Genomic DNA, 24,594 nt, shown 5'->3' on the forward strand with positions numbered 1-24,594 from the left:
TCTTCCTGGCTCTGCCTGGCTCTGTTGGCTCTCACACCCAGAGGCTGAGGTGGATGCAGGTGGATGCAGGTGACTGCTGGCATATGGGCAATGAACTTTCAAGCTGCAGCCAGCAGAGGGCTTGGGGTTTGTGCTAGCCTGCTGGCTGCTCAGCAGCAGCAGGATCACTGAGGAGGAAGGCCCGGTTCGTGTGCTCGCTCTCTTCTTAACTCTGTGGGGTGTGCTGTTTGAACCAAGTGGCTTAAAAACAGAAGCAGGCTCTTTTACCGGGACCCATCAGCATGGACCGCAGCATGGACCGCGCTCGTACCAAGGCTATGAAGAAGGTGATGCAGGTCATTCTCAAGAAGTACTACACATGCCTGGGTGATGACTTACACACCAACAAGTGCATGTGCGAGGAAATCACCATTTTCTCCAGCAAGAAACTGCAACAAGATAGCCAGCCGGCTATATTGATGTCACGTATCTGATGAAGAGGATTCAGGGAGGTCCTGTGAGAGAAAGGAGAGAGAATTATGTTCCTGAGGTCTCAGCCCTGGATCAGGAGACCAAGGAAATGCCGAAGCTTCTGGACTTCGGCAGTCTCTCCAACCTGAAGGTCACTCAGCCTAAAGTTGGGCTTCATTTAAAAACACCCCATGGAGCTGTTTGAGTCCGTTCTGTCATATTTTCAATAAACCTGAAAATAACTTTGAGAAAAAGAAAACAGAAGCAGTTACTAAAAGAAATTTTAGTTCTATAACTGAGTAATGGGTGTCGATGGGCAAAACCACACAGATGCGCATCACAGTATTTTTGTGAACCGAGTTAATTTCTCTTTCTGTAGCCTGTCTGTGGGGGATTGATTATGGACATATGCCACCATGCCAGGTGTAAGTGACACTGGAAATCGAACGTAGGCCTTCAAGTGTAACATGCAACACTCTCCCAGCTAATCCATATACACAGCCCTTTGTGCTGTGCTATGTAAAATTTGTATTTATTGTGACTTCAAATAACACAGATTTATTTTAGAAAGTTTGTGTGTGTGTGTGTGTGTGTGTGTGTGTGTGTGATTGTTTTCTATGGATGAAGTAGTAAAGAACATTGTTTTTCTTTTTTCTTGTGGTACTGGGATTTGAACTCTGTGCTGTGTATATTCAGGGCAAGTGTCCCTGAGCTCTGTCCTCAGGCCTTGTTTTTTTAAAGTCAGGGTCTTACTCTTTTGCCCAGGCTGGCCTTGAACTCACTGTGTAATTGATTTCAAACTTTGGATCCTCCTGCCCCTACTTCACAAGTGCTGGGATTACAAATACCACTACATACAGCTATTAAGTCATTTTGAGAATATGAAAAACATATCTTAGTACTACTGGCAGTTTATTCTCATTTTTTTCTACTTTTTTAAATTTATTTTTTGGTTAAACACGTGAGTGTTTTTGTCTGAATGTATGTCTGTGTACCATGTGTGTGCCAGTGCCGAGGGAGGTCAGACAAGGATGATGGATTTTATGAAATTGGAGTTACAGATGCTGTGAGCCACCATCTGGGTGCTGGACTCAAACCTGGGTCCTCTGAGACAGCAGGCAGTGTTCTTAACTGCTGGGCCATCCCTCTAGCCCCATTCAGTTTCTTTCTTTAAAGGACACTTTATAATTTATTTATTTTTATTTTATGTGCATTGGTGTTTTACCTGCATGTGTATCTCCCTGAGTTGTCAGATCTTCTGGGGCTGGAGTTACAGATAGGTGTGAGCTGTCATGTGGGTGCTGGGAATTGAACCCGGGTCCTCTACAAAAGCAGTGCTCTTAACCACTGAGCCATCTCTCCGGCTCCTTAAAGGGACACTTTACAGATTTATGTTAAGAGAGTTCCTTAGCCTAGAGAGTTGAATTTTCAAAAAGACATCATCCTCTTGTTAGGATCATTTTCATTTTAAGAACCATAGTGAGTGTGGGAGAGATGGCTCAGTGGTGAGAACACTGCCTGCTCTTCCAGAGGACTGGGATTCAGTTCCCAGCACCTATGTGCAGCTAATAATCATCTGTAACCCCAGTTCCAGAGGACCCAACACTTTCTTCTGGCCTTTCTTGGTACTACACATATGTGGTGCACAGATATACATGCAGGCAAATGTGTGTGTGTGTGTGTATAATCTATATAATAAAAATAAAATCTTAAAGAAAATGAACCGAAAGAACCTCACAGAACAGTGGTTTAGGTTAATGCCTCTATACTAAGGGAGAACTCATGGCTCTTTCAAAATCAAATGTGAGCGTGTAATCTTATTAAAAGTAATTATTTTCTGTTGGATTAATGAATGTGAACCTTGATTAAAGCTTGGTTTTGCAGCATGGGGCCACTGGCTAGTGAGTGGCGGTAGTGACTTGCCCCAGAAGTGGAAGACTGCCTTGCGTGCTCTTGTTATAATAAGCTGAGTTGCTTTTACTTTTGTAGAGATCTCATAGTCTCTTTCAATGGAACTTCTGCCTTTCAGAGTAGAATGCATGATCGTGGCCAACGATGCCACTGTCAAAGGAGGCACCTACTACCCAGTGACGGTGAAGAAGCACTTACGGGCCCAAGAGATCGCCCTGCAGAACAGGCTCCCGTGCATCTATCTGGGCAAGTCACAAGTGCTCTGGGAACTGTGTTAGCTGGGAAAATGGGAGACTGTGGCAGGCTATGTGGGTGACGTCATTACTGGGTGTTTTAAAATACTGCTGGCTCCTCCTGCAGTTAGAAAGGAATACAGTGTTTGCTGAAGACTGTGGGCGAAGGTAACTAAGGACTGCCCGTAGTACACAAGGAAATTAATGGCTTGTTGTGTGCTGGCTTTTCCCCTGGGTATCTTATGTTTCTGTTAACTATAATTACTCAAACTATTAAAAAATAGCTAATATTTATGGATCTCTTGAGAGTCAGGCACTGTATTAAGTCCTTGAATATTACATAATTTGAATAGGTTGTAATTTAAGATACAGTTGATTTCCAAAGAAAGCCAGTCTTCTTTTGAAAGTAAACTACATTTGCATTAAAGGCTATTTTGAACAGAATCTTAAAGCAAAGCAGTTTAGAACTGGCAGCTTCTGGATACTGGTGTAGCTTGCCAAAACGCTCGCCTACGTTGTTCATTTGTAAACATTGGAACAGGTCATAATAGAGAAAAGTGCATTTTCCTGGTCGACTCAGTGTGAACGTCTTTGCACATAGAAAACAGCAAATGCAGCCAAACTGCCTGCAGGCTCCTGCCGGTCTCTAGATGGGCAGCTCTACTGAAGAGGTTGTCTCTCTTCAGAGAGGTCATCTTTAATGGTAGATAGGATGCAGAATATTAAATAATAAAAGACAGTGCTTGTAGGCAATAATAGTAGGTGTAGGATTGATTTCTAATTCTTTCTCTCTTTTTTTGAGACATGGTCTATGTAGCCTTGGCTAGCTTGGCGCTCACAGAGCTCCTCCACCTTCCCGAGTGCTAGGATTATAAAGATGTGCACCGCCACACCTAGCTTTTATTTTTCTTTTTACATTAGTAATTTTACGTCCTCATAACTATATGAAATGGCTACTATTGTTCATTTCGCAGCTAAGGAAGTTTGAGGTGTTTAGAATGGCCAGGAAACACATTTGATCTTATCATCACACCCCTGTGAATAAGGAGCTCTGTTTTCAGACAAAAGTCTCCTGGTGTAGCCCAAGCTGGCTTTACACGCTTGGTCACCCTGAGTGGTGGTCCACACCATCACCTGTTTTGTTGATTTGTAGTAAATCTTACTGCTTAGGAAGCTGAGGCAGGAGGATCACAGCATGAGTTATACAGCCAAACCACTTAAAGAAAAAAAATAAAAATAAAAACAAGAGAGCAAGTACAAAAAAGCAATATACAAATTACCCATTAATCCTTTAGTGATTCTTGTATTGGTCTAGGAAGATGCAGCTTCAGTTCTGCTGGTGAATTCATGGTGTTTCTGGGTCTTTGGCTGCTCTTAAAGGGACAGCGTCCTGAGAAGTTTATGTGGAGTTTTGACTGAAGGTTGGAAAGCCTAATGTGCTGGGAGGAAAGCTTCGGTTGTGTTTGGGGGCCTGAGACTCTAGATTCTACACACTGGCGGGGGGTGGGGGGAGCTTTTGTGACTGAGATTAAGGCCTAGTTATCTTAGACCCTAATGGATCTAATTAACGGTGGCCATTTGCTAAGCTGTGCTCATTTCTCTCCTTTTCCTCATACAGTTGACTCAGGAGGGGCCAACTTACCTCGGCAAGCAGACACCTTTCCAGATCGAGACCACTTTGGCCGCATATTCTATAATCAGGCAGTTATGTCTTCTAAAAATATCACACAGGTAATTTCTCATTAGTCAAATATGGGTTTTGTTTGTCTGTTTAGAAAAAAATCTCCAAGTGTCATTTCTATCCTGAAATCCCGATGAATTAAAAATAAAGCAGAATTTAGTCGGGTGACATGGCTCAGAGAAGTAAAGACTCCTGCCACCAAGCCTGTGACTTGAGTGGAAGAGAGAACAGTCTCTCTCTCTCTCTCTCTCTCTCTCTCTCTCTCTCTCTCTCTCTCTCGGGTTCATCTCTGACCTGCACATGCACAGGGTGGAACCTTACCCCCTGCCGCACACAAAATAAATGAATAGACATAATAAAAACCAGAATTGAATATCTAATGTAAGAAAGTCTTGTAACCTGTCTTCAGTGTGAACTTTTACTAATGGCAGGCATGTTCCTGGATTATAATGAATGTTCGTTGCTGAAGGAAAACCGGTTTGAAAATAAAATCTTTGAAGGACTAATCTATCAGTGCAGAGGAAGCTATAGCATACGGGAAAAGAGCTACCCAGAAAGAAGTTTATACTGACCTTGCCTGTTAGAGCAAAGGATAATGAACTGATGGGTATCATTAGAAGATTCATAATGGTGTTTGGCTGTTCAAACCAACGAACTAGAATGCATGTGCTAATAAATAAACCCCAAAGCTGTGTTGAGAATAAGCTGCTAGGCAAATGTAGAGCCAGTGCCCATGCGTGTGACAGTTGTGTAGTGCTTGTGTGTAAGCGTGCTTGGAGAACAGCACACTCAGCTATGAACAGTGTGGTGCTGAGGGAGGAAGGAGGAAGACGCGGCCATTCAAGAGGATCGTGGGGACTTAAGTTATAAATCTGAAATATTTCATCTCCTTGACATGGTCAGAGGGTGTGACTAGAAAGCCATGATAAAGGTCTTGTTAGATGTAACTGCCCTAAGGACTGTGAGGTGAGCTGGGTTGCTTCTAGACTCCCTAGATGGGCCTGAAATCAGCGGTAAGTGTCCTGTAGAGACAGAATAGACAGAGGCAGCCAGAGACGGCATCCAGCAAACTGCTCACGATAGCCTCTGACTTCAGCGCATACAGCCTTCTTAGGGGTGGCCAGAGATCAGGGGCTCTCATTCCTGGCCCCACTCCCCGCTAAGCTTTCTCACCCCAGAGGCCTCTCACTGTGTAGCTCCTTTTGTGTCGCCTCTTGTTTCTTTCTCCAAATTCTTTAAATACACACCGAATTCCCTTGTTCCTCCTCCTCTTTTTCTGTCCTCCCGATCCCACCAAGAACCTGTCCTCAGTAATTGAATAAAGTTTTTTTTAAAAGATTTATTTATTTACTATGTATACAGCATTCTGCCTCCATGTATGCCTGCACGCCAGAGGAAGGCGCCAGATCTCATTATAGATGGTTGTGAGCCACCATGTGGTTGCTGGGAATTGAACCCAGGTCTTCTGGAAGAGCGGCCAGTGCTCTTAACCACGGAGCCATCTCTCCAGCCCCTTGAATAAAGTTTCAAGTCATTGCTTGTCCTTGGTGTGGGCCCTTGCCCTCCACATCTCCGTCTCCAAGCCTCAGGGTTCTGCTGTCGCTGTAGGTTTTCTGCTAATGCCTCGGTGTGAAATAGAAATGTGTGTGTGGTTTCTGCTCTTGTTCCTGGTTAGGAAAAGCCTGGGTTCCCATGTTTGGTCTCTATCCTGTTTCAAGACAGAACTCCTAAGACCCTGGTAGATAAGGATGCCAGGAACATTTTTTTATTTTAACGTTTGGTCTTTGATTCCTGGTGCAAAGCTGCTAAATCCTTTCGACTTCCCCGGGCAATTGGAACATCTTTTCTTCTAATGAGTCGACTTCTGATAGAGGTTGGCAACAAGAAAGACCAAGCCATGATGAGAAGCTTGGCGCCTTCAGCACTGCCTGCCCCCGACCTTCTGGAGGAGAGGGGCCGGGAATAAAAATGATCCTTCATGCTTGCATGATGAAGCCGCCATACAAATCCCTTCTGTAAAGCCCTAGGGGGCTTTCAAGAGCTTCCCACATGTTCTACCCATCTGAGTCCTGGGACGGCGGCAGATCTCAGCTCCATAGAGACGGAGGCTCCTGCACTCAGAGCTCTCCCAGGCCCTGTCTGTGTACCATCCCTAAGCTGTCTTCTGTGGCCTTTACTAATTACCCAGCAGGTAGAAGGGAAGCATTTGCTTGAGTTCTGTGGGCTATTCTAGCATATTAAATGCAAGGAGAGGCGGGTGGTGAGAGCTCCAGGTTATGGCTAGGCAGCCTGAAGCTGGTAGTTCTGCCTGTGTTTGGCATTTGAAGTGGGGGCAGTCTGGCAGGGCCTGGTGCCCTCTCCAGATTAGTGTCAAAACCGAATTGGATAAGGGGACACCTAGCTGGTATCCAGGTGAGGACTGATTACTTGGTGTGGGAAGAACACCTCCTTCATCTAATGACAGAAGCGATCAGCAACTCCATGAGAGGGCAGGCAAAATAGTTTTCTGGGCTCTCTTGGCTCAGCCAGACCTGAGCACATTACCATCCCCTGCTTGTCTGCTTGGTGCTGTCTTCCGATTATGTTATGTGTGTGAGTGTGTGTGTGTGTTTGTGTGAGTGGCTGCATGTGTCTGTGTGTACCACCTGTGTGTCCAGTGCCTGTGGAGGTTAGAGAAAGGTATCGAATCTCTAGGGACTAGTGTTACAAGTGGCTATGGGATGCCATCTGAGTGCCAGGAACCAAACACAGGCTCTCCTCAAGAGCAGCGTGTGTTCTTACCATGGCGCCGTCTCTCAAGTTCTGATCTTCCTTTCCTGTTGTGCGATTGGTTCTTTGGTGGCAGCCTTGAGTCTTTGCTTTTCCCCTTACTTAAACTTTTTTAGGTTCAAAATATTTACCTTTTTCATTCTTTGAATTTCCACAGCTATTCTTATCTCTTCTTTCTAGACAGGTCCTGGCTGATTTCTTTTGGACTTTATTATTGGTTCTTTGTGATTAGAGCAATAACAGCTGAAATTTTTTTGGGTTTTTTTTTTTTTTGCTTGTTTGTTTGTTTTTGAGTGGGGGCAATTGAGGCAGGGTTTCTCTGTAGCTTTGAAGCCTGTCCTGGAACTAGCTCTTGTAGACCAGGATGGCCTCGAACTCACAGAGATCCGCCTGCCTCTGCCTCCCGAGTGTTGAGATTAAAGGCATGTGGCCACCACTGCCTGTTATCTTATGAATTTTTATATCTTCACAATTTTCCTGAGGAAATGTTCATATTTATTAAAAGATGATCTACAAGAGCTAGTTCCAGGACAGGCTCCAAAACCACAGAGAAACCCTGTCTCGAAAAAGAAAAAAAAAAAAGATGATCTTTCTGTAACTATTAAAGCAAATGCTAACACATTAACTGATTTTATTTTCTCTCCCCATCTCTTTCCATCCCACCTTTCCCAGTAGTAAGGAGCAAACCCACATTCTCAGGCCGTACCACCGAACCACATCCCCAGTTTTGTCATTTAAAATTAGAGTGATTCCTTTAATCCCAGCACTCGGGAGGCAGAGGCAGGCGGATCTCTGTGAGTTCGAGACCAGCCTGGTCTACGGAGCTAGTTCCAGGACAGGCTCCAAAGCCACAGAGAAACCCTGTCTCGAAAAACCAAAAAAAAAAAAAAAAAAATAGAGTGATTAAAAGCATCTTTAATCATGTATTATATAAGTCAGCCATCTGCAATGCTATGCCTTGGCAATGGCTTGTCCACTGAAGGATTTTTCTGGAAGCCTAGTCTTCAAAGTGACAGTGCTGGAGTGGTAGCCCTTTAAGAGGTGGGTCTAGTGAAGGTGGGTCGGCCTTGGAGCGCTGTCCCCTAAAGGGTTGATCCCTTCAAGAAGGAGTTTTATATTTTATACTATTAAAGTACGAGTGTGGATCCCTCTGGTCTCTCGTGTCCTAGCTTGTCATATGACCTTTCTTCCTGTCACATGTTTCTGTCGTGATGCCACCTGACATACTGTGATGTAGTTAGACAATCCTCACCAGGTACTGGAGAGGTGGCTCAGCAACTAAGAGCACTGATTGCTCTTCCAGAGGACCTGGGTTCAGTTCCCAGCACCCACATGACAGCTCACAACTGTCTGTAACTCCTGTTCCAGGGGATCCAACATCCTCATACAGACATGCATACAGGCAAAAGACCAATGCACATAAAATAAATAAAGATTGTAAAAGGGGGTGCCTGATCTTTCACCCTCTGAAACTTTGACTCAAATAAACCATTTTTTTTCTGTGTAAAATTTCCAATCTCAGGTATTGTGTTTGAACAGCACAGAACAGACTAAGATATAACTTTGGCTATGTTGTTTATGCATTTTGACATAACATTTGACCCCATTCCTATTTTCTACCTCAAGATTGTATTTTACTTAATGTCATTAACCTTGCCCATTGCCGATCTATTTATCCACTTAGCTCTAAGAATGTATCTCTTACAATCTTATCTTTGTAATTTCCTGTATATTTTCAGAAGTAAAAGTGATGTTGACAGATATCTAGACCTCTCATTTGAATTTTGCTTCGGAAGAAAAGAGACTTTTCTAGGTCAAAATATTTATCTTTTTCATTCTTTGACCTTCCACGGCTATTCTTAACTCTTCTAGGTAGGTCCTGGCTGATTTCTTATACTTTATTGTTGGTTCTTTGTGATTAGAGGACTATTAGATGAATTTTTATATCTTCACACATTTCCCTAAGATGAGACATATTAATTTTTAGTAAAAGGTGGTCTCCTGTAACTGTTAAGGCAAATGCCCACACATTGACAGGGTGCAGTAGGCCCTCACCTTCATAGCCTCTTGCATCCTTATCGCATGGTGGGCCGGGGAACCCCTCATCCACTGTCTTTAGAGACCTCAGAGATCAGGGTCCAACCTTTCTGAGCTCCTGTCTGAGGTCTCCTTGCGGCCTTGTACACACTCAGGCTGGCCCGTGCAGTCTGCTTTCTTGTTCTCATGTATGGGGTTCATAATCTTAACCCTCATTCTTTTGCTACCTTTTGTTGCAGCTTGTTCTCTGGCATAGGAAGCCTCTCCTCTCACCTGAGCCTCAACTGCCAGCAGGGTGTTTTTGCTTTGACTAGAAGCTAGTCTCTGTTGAAATACGCTTTATTTACTAGCTGTGTGAAAGTGCAGTTTCTCGGCTGTCCCATCTCCCCCCCCCACCCATTTGCTCTAAATTTAGAAGATATTTAGATGATTACCAATGGTCCCTCTTGTATCTTCCCTCCACCTTCTGTTCTCCTTGACTTAGCTCAGTATTTTTTTTAGGTTTTTATTGAGCTATATATTTTTATGTGCTCCCTTTCATCCCTCCCCCTCTCCTTCTACTGTCTCCCACGATCCCCACACTCCCAATTTACTCGGGAGATCTTGTCTTTTTCTACTTTCCATGTAGATTAGATCCATGTATGTCTCTCTTAAGGTCCTCTTTGTTGTCTAGGTTCTCTGGGATTGTGTATCATTATTTTTGAAGTTGACCTCATTGACTGCCTTTGTTTCAAGCATCTATGATCATGTTGAGTGGGTTAAACAAGCTGATGTCATTGTTTTTAAAATGGATTTCAATAAAGATGAGTAGAAGCTGGGAGAGATGAAAGCGATGTATCTGGTGACATCAGGCTCTCTGATGAACAGATCGAGGAGGAGGCATTCTGGGTAAGATGGACTTCCTGCATTCTGTCTGCCCTTCAACCCTGTTGGTGCAGGTGAGCCTGAGTACCTCAGAGTTAACAGTATTGATCCAGCAACGTGGGTGACAGTGATCTGAACTTCTGGCCAGCCATTCAGCTGGAATGCACCTTGTCACTTTTATTTCTAATGGAGGTTCTCCATGTAAAGACAGGACCAATACAATAAAGACAATGTCTGCTTTTCACAATTACTTTGAAAAAAGAAGGAAGATGCGAGGTTGGAAAGGAAACACATTTTGAGTGGTTTTTCTATCCAGCCCTAGGACTCTTCCCTTCTCTGTTACATTTATCCCAGTCTCTGTTGCATTATCCCGGTCACTGTTGCATTATCCCGGTCTCTGTTGCATTATCCCGGTCTCTGTTGCATTTGTCCCGGTCTCTGTTGCATTTATCCTGGTCTCTGTTGCATTTGTCCCGGTCTCTGTTGCATTATCCCAGTCTCTGTTGCATTTATCCCGGTCTCTGTTGCATTTATCCCGGTTTCTGTTGCATTTATCCCGGTCTCTGTTGTATTTGTCCCGGTCTCTGTTGCATTATCCTGGTCTCTGTTGCATTATCCCGGTCTCTGTTGCATTATCCCGGTCTCTGTTGCATTTATCCCGGTCTCTGTTGCATTATCCCGGTCTCTGTTGCATTTATCCCGGTCTCTGTTGCATTATCCCAGTCTCTGTTGCATTTCTCCTGGTCTCTGTTGCATTTCTCCCGGTCTCTGTTGCATTATCCCGGTCTCTGTTGCATTATCCCGGTCTCTGTTGCATTATCCCGGTCTCTGTTGCATTTGTCCCGGTCTCTGTTGCATTATCCCGGTCTCTGTTGCATTTATCCCGGTTTCTGTTGCATTTATCCCGGTTTCTGTTGCATTTATCCCGGTCTTTGTTGCATTATCCCGGTCTCTGTTGTATTTGTCCCGGTCTCTGTTGCATTATCCCAGTCTCTGTTGCATTTATCCCGGTTTCTGTTGCATTTGTCTTGGTCTCTGTTGCATTTATCCCGGTCTTTGTTGCATTTATCCCAGTATCTGTTGCATTTATCTTAGAATGTGTTGAAGTGGAAAATGGTCTCCAGCTCTGCTGTGTGTGTGTGTATATGTGTGTGTGTGTGTGTGTGTGTGTGTGTGTGTGTGTAGGTGTGGGTGGACGTGGGGGACAGGAGGTCCAGAGTTCATACCATTTTTCAGAGTGAGGCATAAGACCTCCCTGGCAAGCCTTCCCCTTTCCACTGAATGGCCTGTTGGGCTATGTTTGTAATTCATTTTGCTATAATGAGAACCAGTTTCTGTTGGCCCGGGCAAGACCTGGAGGGTAATGGATTTGTCTGCTGAGTCCCATGTGGTTGTCTGTGGTTTGCAGCACCTTATTCTGCTACACAGAAACCACGCTGTAGAAGAGACAACAGCAGTCGTTTCAGTGGGTTACGTGTCGCCCGTGGGTCATCCGTGGCCTCCTCCTCCTTTCTTGCTCGTAAGTCATAGAATCATGCTTGGCTTCCTTCTCTCCTTTGTCTCTGTCACACAGCAGGCTCCCTCTCCAGTGGTGGGGGGATTGGTGCCTCTCGGAGTTCGTGGAGTTCATCTTTGTCCTCCATGTCCCTTTCGGCATAGTACTGAAGATGTGCTTACAACCCAAGCCAAGTCTACTCCTTATGGTGTAGCCATGCATTTGATGGCATTTTAGTTCTCAGTGGAGAGTGGAGAATTTTCTCTATAGTTCCGACACTTTGGATCCCAGAGTGGCCTTGCATAGGATTTGCACAGGGACACACTTAGGGCCGGGAGCACTTGTCAGTGCCGTTGCACTCTGGGATCCCTGGATCCTGTGAGCAGAAGATGGGGTGGCAGGATGCTTCTGTACGAGTCCTCCCTGTGTCCTGTTGTGGGTGACAAGCAACTCAGAATTGAATGATGAGCTGAGACTGTGTGATGCTGACTGGTTTAGCTGGTGGCTTATCTGTGTTGTGTTCTTTTCATCTTTATTGCTATTATCAGCATCTGTCTGCTCGCATAGCATTAAAATCTTATTTATTTAAATACTTGTGATTAGGCGGCTGGAAAGATGGGTCAGCCATCTCTCACCACCAGTAACATCTGTTCCAGGGGCTCTAGTCCCCTTTCTGATCTCCTCAGACTCTTGCATACACACGGTGCACATAAAACTCACACCGGCACACACATACACATAATTTTAAAATAAATGAATGGGTGCTTCACACCTTTTATCTCAGCCTCGGGCTGCATAGTAAGAGCCCATCTCAATAAATAAATATTTATTTAATTATTGAGTAAATCAAATATACTTGTGACTAGAAAGGCTTTCTTTGTTATTGATGAAACATTTGAGAATTTTGATTCCTATGGGCATAGTAACTACACCTCTGGCAGAGGTTTTTGTGCTTTTAAAATTTTTATTTATTTACCTAATTATTTATTTTATATGAGTGAGTGTTTTGCCCGCATGTGTGTCTGTGTATCATGTATGTGCCTAGCACTCTTGGAGGCCAGATGTGGGTGCCTGACACCCCTCCCACCTCGTGTTTTTAAATTATGTAGCAGAATTATGAAAAGACAGCTCATCCATTGACTGTGAAACTTTAGTTGTGTTTTGGGTATCACTGAATTGGATCAAGCTTCTTATATCTTTATCTTCTCATTAGCAGTTACTCTCTGTTCCTGCCCAATCCTCCCAGCCACGCTCTCCTTTGCCTCTATGGGTTGGTCTGTTGTGAACATCGTCTGTGACTTTGTCTCCTTCATTTACTGTGATGGCTGCGTCACTCTCTGGAGCAGAGCAGAATTCTACTTGGCCTTCATCCTCCATGTCCACCGATTAATAGTTTAGAGGTGGATGGAGTTTTTGAAGAGTAGAATAGTATTATGACATTTAGTTAATGGTAAATTTCATAGATGAAGGTGGTCCTGAAGTTGTATTACAGACGGCTTAGCCTTCTGTTTGTGGAATTCTACTCCTTGCTATTTGCCCTATGATGAAATGGTCTAACTTTGCATTTTCCATAATTTATCCATGCTGTTACTCAACACTCAGCTACACTACTGAAGTCAGTTGTGCCTCCATTGTATTTACTTGAGACAGAGGGTTGTTTTGTTGTTATTGTTGTTTGTTTTCAGTGCTGGGGATTGAAACTAGAGTCTCTTTCATAGTAGACAAGTCACTACCACAAAGCCACATGCCTCAACCAAGGTAAATGATTTATCTATTGCTCTAGAACATACTGTCTGCAAACTTGGCAGTGTAGAACAGTAGTGCATGTTTGTTATCCTGTTCTGGGGGTTGGAGTCTAGGCCTAACTCGGGGTCTCACAGGTACAGTGGCCTGAGAGTTTGAGGGCTCACTTCCCAGTGCCCTCATGTGGTTGTTGACTGAATTGGTTCTTTCCAGGATTCCCTCAGTTCATCTTGGCTTTTGGCTGGAGGGCCATCCTTCATCCCTTGCCGCGTGAAATCCCAGAGCATTGCACAGCTTGCTACTTGGCTCCAGCAGAGCAAGAAAGGGAGACAAAAGAGGGACCACTAGTGAGGGGGTTACAAGGAGTGGTTTCAGCCTGCCGTACTCATAGGGATGGCACTGGATGGGAACACCAGGAGCAGTGGTTACTAATTCGAAGTTTGCCGCCTCCACCTGCCTTTCCCTGAGTATGGGCTAGCTGGTGTCGGGAGGGTGCACTGTTGATTTCCTTGGTTGCAGAGGAACTGTGGAGAAGATGCATCTGCAATGCCCCAAGCAATATGGCGGAAGTCTCTGAGCTCAGGTGCTAACACTTGGTCAGTTGCTCATTTACCTGTGAGTCCTCTCCTGCCTCCGTAGCTCTGCTCCCTCGGTAGCTCTCCTCACCCACCCTTCCACCGGGATGGTGGTGGTAGCAATTAGGATAGACTGGGTAGTATGAGCATTTCTTTCTAAGGACTCTGGAGGCTGGAGGGCCCCACAGATCCGAGTGCATGGTTGCTTTGGGTTCAGGACTTGGGAAGGGCCTCCTCCTGGCTTTGTCCTCACTTGGACAGAGAGATTTTTGTCTCTGTTTACAGGGACCTTGATGACATCGTGGGCTCCACCCACATGACCGTATAACCTTAGTTGCAGCTCTGAGGCTTCCCCTCCAGATCCCACTGGGAATTAAGGCTTTACCATGCATTTAGGAGGGGACGCAAACACTCCTTCCATAGCAGATGGCGTGCTGGCACTCCTGTCTCCTCCCGCCTCCCGCCACCACCCTCACCCTCGTATCCAGCCCTTGCTGACGGTTGCTATTCTTTCCTCTCCTCTGTTCTCTAGTTGTTTTCCTGGAACTCCACTCTGCCTGTTGGTTTTTTTTAGGTCTTATTTTTGAAAACTGTTCTCTTTTTGAATCTTACATCACCGAGACTCTGCTCTAAGATCCTTGAGCCTTTTCCTTCTGGAGCACACAGATAGTTTGAGCTGAACCAGTGTTGTCACGGAGAGTACAGGGTTCTGAGGTAAAAGTGTCTTCTGTTCGCTTAGAAGAATGGTTCTCCACCTTCCTGCTGCTGTGACCCTTTAATACCTCGTGCTGTGCTGACCCCAACCATAAAATTATTGTTGTTGCTACTTCATAACTGTAATTTTGCTACTGCTATGAATTGTGATGTAAATATCTGTGTTTTCCCAGGGTTTTAGGTGACCCCTGTGGAAGGGTTGATCAACCCCAAAGGGGTCATGACCCACACGTTGAACTTTACAAAAGGCTCAGAATTTTTCAGATATTCATAAAGTGCAGAGATAGTTAAATACTCAGACATACCACACAGATTTAGGGTGTTGGTATTTTATTTTATTATTGTTTTGCCTCACTGTGAAGGAAGACATTTAGATATTAACAATGAATTTATCCACGATTCATTTATCCCTCAGACTTGGTAGGCTGCTGGGGTCTGTCTGCTGTTGTAAACTTGGATACAATGGGTGTTTCTTGTGTGTTTGAGGAGGGATTTTTGTAGCTGTAGATGTCTTGAAAGCACACTTCTGGGTGACTGTTAAACCAAACGATAAGGAAAGCCACTGATTTATTACGTTAACAGTTAAATGCTGAAGACAGTTTAACAACAAACACAAAGCATTTAGTAAATGGAAAAGGTCTTTTTGTGATAGCCACGTAGTTGGGAAATTGTTAGCTCATAGTACAGCCCTTTGAGCTTAATATTACTGTGGTGTGCGGTTCACCCAAGCAGCATCTCTGCGGATGTAAGGCCAGTTGATGGAACACTGGGATCAGAAACTCAAGCTGTTTTCATGTGGTACCTTAAAAAAAATTCATGATATTCTACTTTTCTTTGGTAATATTTTTCTTACTGTTGATGGGCATTTAGCTAAACTCTTACGTGTTATTCTTTGTGGCATGTTAATCTTCAAACAAGGATTTTCTTAAGCTTTTTCTAAAATGGGAAGCTTTGGAACACTCACATGTAAACATTATTGGTGACTCCTTGTAAGTATCACCCAGCTTCAACAAAATTCACTTTCTTCTTTAGATTTTAAAAGTTGTAGTTATTATTTGTGTGTGTGCGTGTGTGTATGTGTGTGTGCATGTTTGTGTGCACCAGAAGGCCAGCTTTCAACAGGTCAGAGAAACCAAGAGGAGGCGTGGCGTCGGCACAGCTGCATACATACAGAGGAGACGTTTTCCTGAGGGCCAAAACTGAATTCTTCATTTTATTTTTCTTTCTGTTGCTCGTTCTCACTCTCCTCATTTTCTGTTCTGTTCTTCTACCCTGACCTTTTCTTCCTCCTCTCTGACCTCTCCTTCTTTTTCCTTCTCTCTCTTCTTCCTTCCTCCCTTACTTCCTTTCTTCCCAGTTATTCTCCTTCTATATCTTTCCTGCAGTTTTCCTTCTATTGTATCTCTTATTTCTCTCTTATCCCTTTTATACCTCCTAAGACAAAAACTTCTATGCAAGAAAGGATTACCTCACAACCACAAGTTACATATTTTCCAAAAACAAAATCTTTTCACAGGGAGAAATCACATTACAATCACAAGTTACATGTTTTCCTTTCAAATCCACAGTCATTAAACATTTCTCTTCACCCAAGAGCAATGATTCTTCTGTAATTGATTAACAAAGTTTTAAACAAGCTAAATGTATTTCAGCCCATTCTTTTTGCACTGGTGGGCAGCTGTCTGCGGTTTCAGCATAGCAGATTCATGTCCTGCTTCTGCTCTGCAAAACCTTTAAACAAGTGGTCTAGCTAACCATCTATTTTTCTTTACACACAATAGGGTCATTTAATTTTCTTGTACAACTTTGTTTTTCAAGGTGCGTACCGGGACCTGTGATTAATTCTGTAAATTACATGACCGAGGAACTCAGGCCTAACCTCAGGTGTAGGGACGTAATTGCTTTCTTTAATCATCGGCCTGGTTTCCACAGGCAGAATTCATGGGTCTATAATACATGAAACTTCCTTGTTCTTATTTTCCATCTTCTGCAGATCTCACAGGGGAAGGTGACTTCTACCCAATTTTACCCTTTTTGTACCTCCAATAAGGAACAACTTTTAGAATAACCTAAAGCATTTCCCTGATCATCTTTACTGTCTTAACCACCTTTATCTTTTAGGCTGACCCAAGAAAGTCTGGTTAAATCACAGTTCAAACTAAGCACCATTGTTCCTAAAACTCGTCTGCATTATGATCTGTAGGGTCCCCAGTGTGGAGTGGAATTTTCCTATGAAACAATCACACTATATACTAGATACAGTGGGATCCTTGCACATAGTAACCACACCATGCCAAACACAGGAACACGGCAGCAGCAAGCAGAGGGAGCACAGCAGAGCAAGGGGGCATTCTGGAAACAATCCAGGGCTTTGGCTCTCCAGCATGGAGCCATCATAACTTTTGTATCTGGTGGGTGTATTCCATCAGCTCCATTGCTGACTGCAGGTCCCCTGACATGGCTACTGATGCTTATGTGTGGTGTGTGTGTGTGTCCACTCATGTGCGCAAGAGTGCACAAATGTGTAGAGGCCACAGGTTAATATTAGGTCATTCTCCACCTTCTTTCTTTCTTTTTATTTATTTACTATTTGTGTGTATGCGTGTGCATGTGTGTGTGTGTGTGGTGTCTTGAGACAGAATTACTTACTAACTGGGAAGCTGACAAGCTCACCATTTTAGCTACGCCCTCTGGCCAGCAAGTTCTTGGAATCCACTTCTCTATGCTGGGGTTATACACATCTGTACCTATGGCTGTTCACATGGGTGCTCTGAATTCAAATTCAGGTTGAGCAACAAGCACTTTCAACAGCAGACCATCTTCCTAATCCTTCCACCTTATTTTTTTTTGAGGCAAAGTGTTTTGCTTTCATTGAATTTACCGATTTGACTAGACCAGGGGAGCCGTGAAATCCAGGGACCCACTTTCTCTGCTTCTCTAGCATTAGGATTACAGGTATACAGACTGTGCCCAACTGTTTTACATGGTTATCGGGGATCACTCTGCCAACTCAGCCATTGGAGTAACTTTTCCAATGCAAATGTTAGCATTAGTTTTGTATTTAGATTATATTTGTGCTAGCACAAAATATTAACAACATTTATTCAAAGAATTATTTCAACGCCCCCAAGAGGTATTTATTTATATAAAGGGATTATTTAGAGGGTGCAGTATTATCAGTTCCCGTTTGAGGAGGTTTTATTGAAGTGAGTGTGTGGTAGGTTTCTTTTCTCAGACTAGTAGTTTACCAGGCCAGTGTTGTCCTGATAGACTCTTCATCTGCATGTTCTGTAAGAGGGAAACATAAGCCCTGCAAAATAGTTTCATACAGGAAGTCAAGGCACTATTCCAGGATGCAGGAGAGATGGCTCAGTGGTTAAGAGCACTTGCCGCTCTTCCAGAGAACCTGAGTCTGGCTCCTTGCACCCGTATCAGGGTGCTCACAAACTGTAAGTCCAGTTCCTAGGGGTCAGATCAGATGCCCTCTTTCCTTCTCTGTGGGTACCTGCTCACACACTTTGGATACATACAAACAGACACATACATATAAGTTAAAACAACAATAAAAGAGATTTTTTTTTTCCTAGTCACAAAGATGGTGTGTGCCTGGAGGCTCTGTCTTCAGGAGTTGGGAGGATCATGAGTACTAGGCTAGTCTAGGCTACACAATAAGAACCATTATCTCAGGACTCTGTTTGTAAAGTGAGTCCAGGGATCAGCTCTTCGTATCACCTAGGCACTGCAATGTTTGTAGGGACGTTGTGCTGATGCCATGTGTTTCCGGTTGGAGTCTCACCTCAATGTCTGTGCCTCCTTTGCAGATAGCTGTGGTCATGGGCTCCTGCACAGCGGGAGGTGCATATGTGCCTGCCATGGCGGATGAAAACATCATCGTCCAGAAGCAGGGTACTATCTTCTTAGGTGGACCACCCTTGGTAAGAATATTATCTTGGTTGAATGATTATTGATTCATTAGAGTTAAATATAGACACATAAGCTATTATAAGCTTTAAAAATATGGTAAGTATAATGCATCACAGAAATTTACTATCTAATAAATCTTAATTATGTGTTTCAGTGGCATTAAACATATTTGCATTATCATGTAGATATTGCCATACCCATCCCTAGAACTTTTTTTATTTTCTGCTGTTGCCTTGGCAACCACCCTTCTCTTTTTCTCTTTTCTTTTCCCTTTCTTTCTTTCTTTCTTTCTTTCTCTCCTTCTCTCTCTCTCCCTTTGTCTTCCTGTCTCTCCCTTCCTTCCTTCTTTTCCTTTCTTTTCTTTTCTTTTTTTTTTTTTTTAAGAGACAGGGACACACTATTTACCTCTGACTGGCCTAGAATTCACTATGTAGATCAGTCAGGCCTTGAACTCACAGAGATCCTCCTGTCTCTGCTAGTATTAAAGGTATGTGCCATGTCTAGTCCCACCATTCTCTTTGTTGAGTCTTGAGTCTTAAGAATTTGACCATACTAGGTTATATATAATATTAATTTTGGGTAAAATGTTGAGAATATGCTTTTGTGTGCCTCCATGTACATAATGAAATTTTGGAAAAGACAGAATAAATGCAGAGTGGAAGAAACATGAAATAATTTTGACTTTTTGAGAATTTTGGAATGCCTAGCTTATTCTAGAAGGTGTTTTGAGCTGGATATCATAGTACACACTGTATTCATAACAGTTAGAAAGTAGAGGCAGGAGGATCAGAAACAATAAAACGTTATTCAGACATAGTTCTTCACATTATGGATGGGAAACATGTGAGGCACACACAAAAATATGATTCCAGGTTTGAGAATATTTAAGGGAGCCAAATTCATGGCGATGGAAAGTAGAATAGTGGCTGTCAGAATCTAGGAGGGAGAGTAATGGGAATGGCCGCTGCTGAGTGGGAGTTGCCTCTGGGAGTGATGGAATGTTCTGGAATGACAATGACTGCACAATTTTGTGATTACCAGAAAAACCTCTGAAATGTATGGTTTCAAATGGCGGACCTCAAGGCATGTCAGTTACTAGTAAGAGCTCATGCAAAGTAAATGTTTCCCATGCGATTTCTAGTAATTATGGAAGGTGAGGTAGACCAGAAGGAGTTTGTGCTTTAGCGGTGGTAACTCTCCAGTGCTGTTTAGGATGGTAGTGTTCTCATGCTGTTTGTGATAAGCTCTCATCGGCTCACGCGCAGAAAATGTGCTCCATTTTTACCTGTGCACTGTGAGGGGGCAAACTTCCACAAGTAATGGTACTAGTGACATTTGAGAAGTTCCGTTGGGAGAATTCGTGGCACATAGTGCTGGGATAACACCCAGTGTTTTAGACGCATTCATTTAGGTTGACCCATGGATTCAGGTTTAACTTGACCCAGCGGCCATGGAAGCCCAAAGTCCTCCAGATCTGACCTCTGTCAGTGGTCCATGAGAGACAACTGTGTTTAGGGAGGAAGAATCTGAAGCTTCATAGATCTGAGCATTCAGTATCCTGACCCTTGTTTGTAGGCAGTTGAGAAAAGCCTTTGAAGAAAGGGATTCAGGTGCTGTTAGTTCAAGTAGCTTCGTGTGGTTGAAGCAAATGGGGGTTTGAGGGACTTTTTGCTCTCCTGGCTCCTTACCCACCCTAACTGCCGTTTGCTACAGTGGCTACCTTTCACTCTTCTGACTTTGGTCATCTTCGCACATGCTGTGGGTGTTCAATAAATGTTAACTGATGACAGCCATATCCCCCTCCCCCGGAAATTAGTCAGATCTCTGAGAGTAAATATAGTATATCTGTTGTTTATCTTTCTTTATGACTTTAAATATTCAGACGCCTCTTATAATTAGCTATTGTCTGGAGTGAAAGCTGTTTAGCACTGATTTTTTTTTTTGGAAAGAGAACCAATAATTGACTTCTGAGGGTGGAATAATTGAAGGTGAAAATTTTAATTGCCTTTCTGTGGAAAGATATTTTATTTAAAGCAGAGGTTTTGATACAATGAGGAATAACCATTTCTGTGCTGTATCTTAGATTAATCCTTGTTATTTTAACACTTCTTTTTATTTCTATCTCCAGAAACAGATTAGTCAGCCCGGTGAAATAGGACTCACCTAACAGTTCCTGTTAGATGAGGTTGGCATTTAGTCCTAAGGGATTTTTTTTTTTTAATTTTCTTGTTGTAACTTCTTGGGCTTTAATTAAGTCATTCTTGATTTGTTGTCTGATTTTTCTTTCTGTTTTGGCTCCATCCTGTTAAACCTTAGATTTGAGTAACTTCTACAAGCGATTTTTTTTAACACCTTAAAATAACTGGATTTTATAGCCCTGGTTATTGAATATTTGAAGATGAACGAATCACAGCCTCACCCCTGAGGAACCCATAGTATAGAGCTGGTAAGAGAAACATGTACAGATTGCTGAAATACAGATTGGAGAGCAGCATGTAAACATGTAAGTGGAATTCTTAGCACGGATAGGCCAGTGTTTTAGTTAGTTAGGGTTTCTATTGTTATGAAGAGAGACTATGACCACAGCAACTCTTATAAAGGAAAATATTTAATTGGGTGGCTTGCTTCCAGTTCAGAGATTGAATTATTATCATCATGGTGGGGAGCTTAGCAGCGTGCACGCAGACATGGTGCTGGAGCTGATAGTGCCACATCTTGCAGGCAACAGGAAATGGTCTGAGTGTCACTCTGAGCAAAGCTTGAGCACAGGAGACCTTCAAGCCCGCCCCCACAGTGAAACACTTCCTTCCACAAGGCTCTACCTACTCCAACAAAGCCACATCTCCTAATTGTGCCACTCCCCTTGGAGGGCATTTTTTTTTTTTCCACCACCGCCAGCATTGCTTGGTTAATGTCCTAGGGTGTCATCACCGTGAGGACTCCTGCAGGCCAATGAGACCTCATCTGGTAGGTGAAATAAGGGATCCCAGGCAGTCAGGGACGTCCTCACAACTCCAAGGCTTTAAGGTGTGTTGGGTAGCATCGCGAAGAGCAGGGTGGATATACAGGCTGCATCGTTTGTCCAGGAGCTGTGGGCAACTCTTCGTGAGTCTGGGCTTAGAATCCCCATCTGTAGACTGGGATAATATTCTGCCACTTTGCCTGGAGGTGGAATGAGAAAGTACAGTCATCTTCAGCTCTGTGGAAGGAAGAATGCAGTGAAGTCAGGTTAGGCGATATGCTTGTTAGTACTGCATTTCATGTCTTCAGTGAACCAGTCTCGCCGTGGTTTTATCCTTGTAGGTGAAGGCAGCTACTGGAGAGGAGGTGTCTGCTGAGGATCTTGGAGGTGCTGACCTTCACTGCAGGTAAGGCAGGAGCCATATTTCCCTTCCAGGATCAATGGTCATTTTGTTTGTGTAAAGGAAGTTTTACATTATTTTTTTTACCTTGTGCTTATCTTGCCAGATCAAGCTGTAGTTTTGTTTGCTCCCACTCTGCTGTTCTGGGTTTAGATCTCTGGACTGTAGAATTGTGTTTCAAGTGAGAGTATCAGCTGCTTAAAAAAAAAAAAAAAGGAAGGAAGGAAGGAAGGAAGGAAGGAAGGCAAGCTTAGTGTGTGTTTGTGCACCTGCATATGTGGATACAGTCATGTATGTGGCTGTGTACATGCCATGGGTACATATGGAAGTCAGAGAACAACCCGTGAGAGTCAAGTCTCCCCCTCTGCCATGTGGGCTCTGGAAATTGATCCAAGGGCTCAGGCTCAGCAGCAGGCATCCTTATCTTCTGAGCCACCTTGTCAGCCCCAGTGTGAGCACAGGGGCCATGCTAATCTCCTCTGTATTGTTTTGTTTTTAGTATATGTGTTGTCAAAGCAAGCACAGTACCTCGGCTTTTCAGTAAAGCCTGAGAGGCAGTTTCTCATTAACTCCACAAACCTTGCTTGGATGCCTGCTATACTCCAGGCATGGTTTTATTTTCTGGGTGCGACTGAGGGACTTGGTAGGTGACCTGTAAAGGATTCAGGAGAGGAGATGAAGAAGACGATGACAAGAAATGATTTCATCCCCTGACATTGAGACAATGGAGTGGGGGGAGGAGATCTGAAACCGGAGCAAGAGGACTCAAACGTTCTTGTAGGCCTGAGAAGCTAGGTGTGTTTGAGAGCTTGCTCAGCAGGCCATTGGCTGTGAGGGGTCAGAAGCTTGTGGGAAGGAGCTGCATAGAGGTGGCACTTAGATCAAGCTGGAAAGCTCACCTTACCCTGCATGCATACAGAGGTCATCTGGACAGGGTCCAGCTCTGGCTTCTAAAGGGCAGGTAGACCTGACCATCCGGCACAGGACGTCCTCTGCTCTGTGCTTTCATAACCCCAAAGAGCCCTGAGACTATGGGAGGAGTCCGGGGCAAGAGAAAAGATGGGTTCTTTCCTGCCATACCTGTTGGCTAGCTTAAAGAGCCTTCATCTCTGTTTTTCCCTCATTCCTCCCTCACTCAGGACTTGTTGAGGGTTGATTGATTGTATTGTTATTAGTGATACATAAAACAATTTAGACTAGTCCTTGTCCTCAAGAATGTACCGTTTAATTAAGCAGGTAAGAGAAATCAACGAATTAAACATTTACAAAGTAAGTGTGCAGACATGCATCCAGTCTTATCTAAAGGTTGAAAGAAAGATGGTTTTAGACATCCTAGGGTGGATTGGTGTTGTCAGCAGTGTTTAGAGACCTGCGCTGCCTGAGTTGGGGCAGAAACTCGAGTGCTTCAGGGAGCTCAGCTCTTGGAGCTCAGAGTGGTGCTGCAGAGCCTCTGCCCAGTTTCTGACTCTTGCATGAGACTGGCTGGTGATCTGCTTGGCTGGTGATGCTCCTATCTGGAGAGGCCTGGCCAAAGGAAGAAGAAGGGTGAGTTAGGGCATATGACAAATTGGATTTCTGTTTGTTGGCAGGAGTAAGAGAGAAAGGTAGTATTTGGGGATCATTAATTTTTGTAAAATTTTGGCAGTTTTAAAGGGGGGAAACTGTAGGCAGTCTGTCGGGTGTCAGGGACCCTGGGATTTAGCTTCTGTTTGTCTCTCTGACTACTCTTGTGACTTAAACGAGGTGACTAACCTGTTTGAGGCCTGTCTGCTTGTGTGTAAGGTAAAGACTGGAATAGAACCTTCGTCATCAAATATCCGTTAGCATTACTTTTTGATGGCTCAGCAAGCTTGCCTTGCAAGCCTGACAGCCTCAGTTCAAGCCCTAGAACTATGGTGGAGAAAGAACAGACTCCCGAAAGTTAAAATTGTTTTCTGGCCTCTGCTTTTGGACCTTGACATAAGTGCTTTTGTGTACACACACACACACACACACACACACACACACACACTAATAATAATGAATAAATAAAATCCACAAGACCAATGTTAAATCTGCATGCACCTGTAATCCCAGGACTTAGGAGGCTAAGGAGGATTAATCGCCTGACTCAATTTAAAAAGAAACACAAGGCTAGTCACAAACTGCTGTGAGTTCTCTGCCGTCTTAAATGCGCATTTACACCTGCTTAGTCATCATTAAGAGTTAATTTTAAATAAAGATTTATATAGTGTCTCATCCAAAATTTCTCTTTCCTGTTAGGGCAAATTTCAGGCATCTTTTATAGGAAAGCATTACATTTTAAAGGTTGGCTAAATTAGAATCTTCCTGCTGCTTCCATTTCTACCAAATCACAGTACAGCTAGAAGTCAGTAGCTACAGCTGCCATTATGTGTGAAGCGTTGTGAACGAATTTGGGTTGTAAAATATGTGTAGGAGCTGAAGGCTGCCGTGTGCTTTGGAGGAGTAAGCGTTGTCTCTGCTCTTACTTAGGACACCAGAACAACTCCCGAAAGTGGGACAGATTCTCTAGACAAGACATCAAAACAGCTTGTAGTGGTTTACGCATAAAATGAACCAAAATTCTGTGGGCTTTTTCCTATTATATATTTTCTGTCTGTCTTTTTTTTTTTTTTTTTTTTTTGAGACAGGGTCTCTCCATTATGTAGCCCTGGCTTGTCCTAGAACTCACTGAGTAGAACAGGTTGACCTCAGACTCAGAGATCCGCCTGCCTCTGCCATTGGAGTGCTGCCATTAAGGTGTGTGCCACCACCCCCAGCTTGACTTTACCTATTTTTAAATGTGTTTTATTAACAAGTCTCTATCCCTCCTTTG

The 24,594-nt window shown here is 43.6% G+C and overlaps 1 protein-coding gene and 1 pseudogene across 1 annotated transcript in view; both read left to right on the forward strand.

Moving 5' to 3' along the window:
* Mccc2 (methylcrotonyl-CoA carboxylase subunit 2) overlaps positions 1-24,594 on the forward strand; it is a 64,094-nt gene that overhangs the window by 20,468 nt on the left and 19,032 nt on the right. Inside the window, exons 5-8 of the mRNA XM_041663793.1 lie at positions 2,480-2,607; positions 4,213-4,325; positions 18,294-18,407; positions 21,700-21,764. Coding sequence (XP_041519727.1) covers positions 2,480-2,607; positions 4,213-4,325; positions 18,294-18,407; positions 21,700-21,764 — 420 coding nt within the window. The remainder of the gene's footprint in view (positions 1-2,479; positions 2,608-4,212; positions 4,326-18,293; positions 18,408-21,699; positions 21,765-24,594) is intronic.
* LOC121455990 lies at positions 282-655 on the forward strand (annotated as a pseudogene).

The sequence above is a fragment of the Microtus oregoni genome, unplaced genomic scaffold, assembly GCF_018167655.1.
Source record: "Microtus oregoni isolate MIOR12 unplaced genomic scaffold, Mior012 000014F_ref0000157, whole genome shotgun sequence".
Classification (NCBI taxonomy): Eukaryota; Metazoa; Chordata; class Mammalia; order Rodentia; family Cricetidae; genus Microtus; species Microtus oregoni.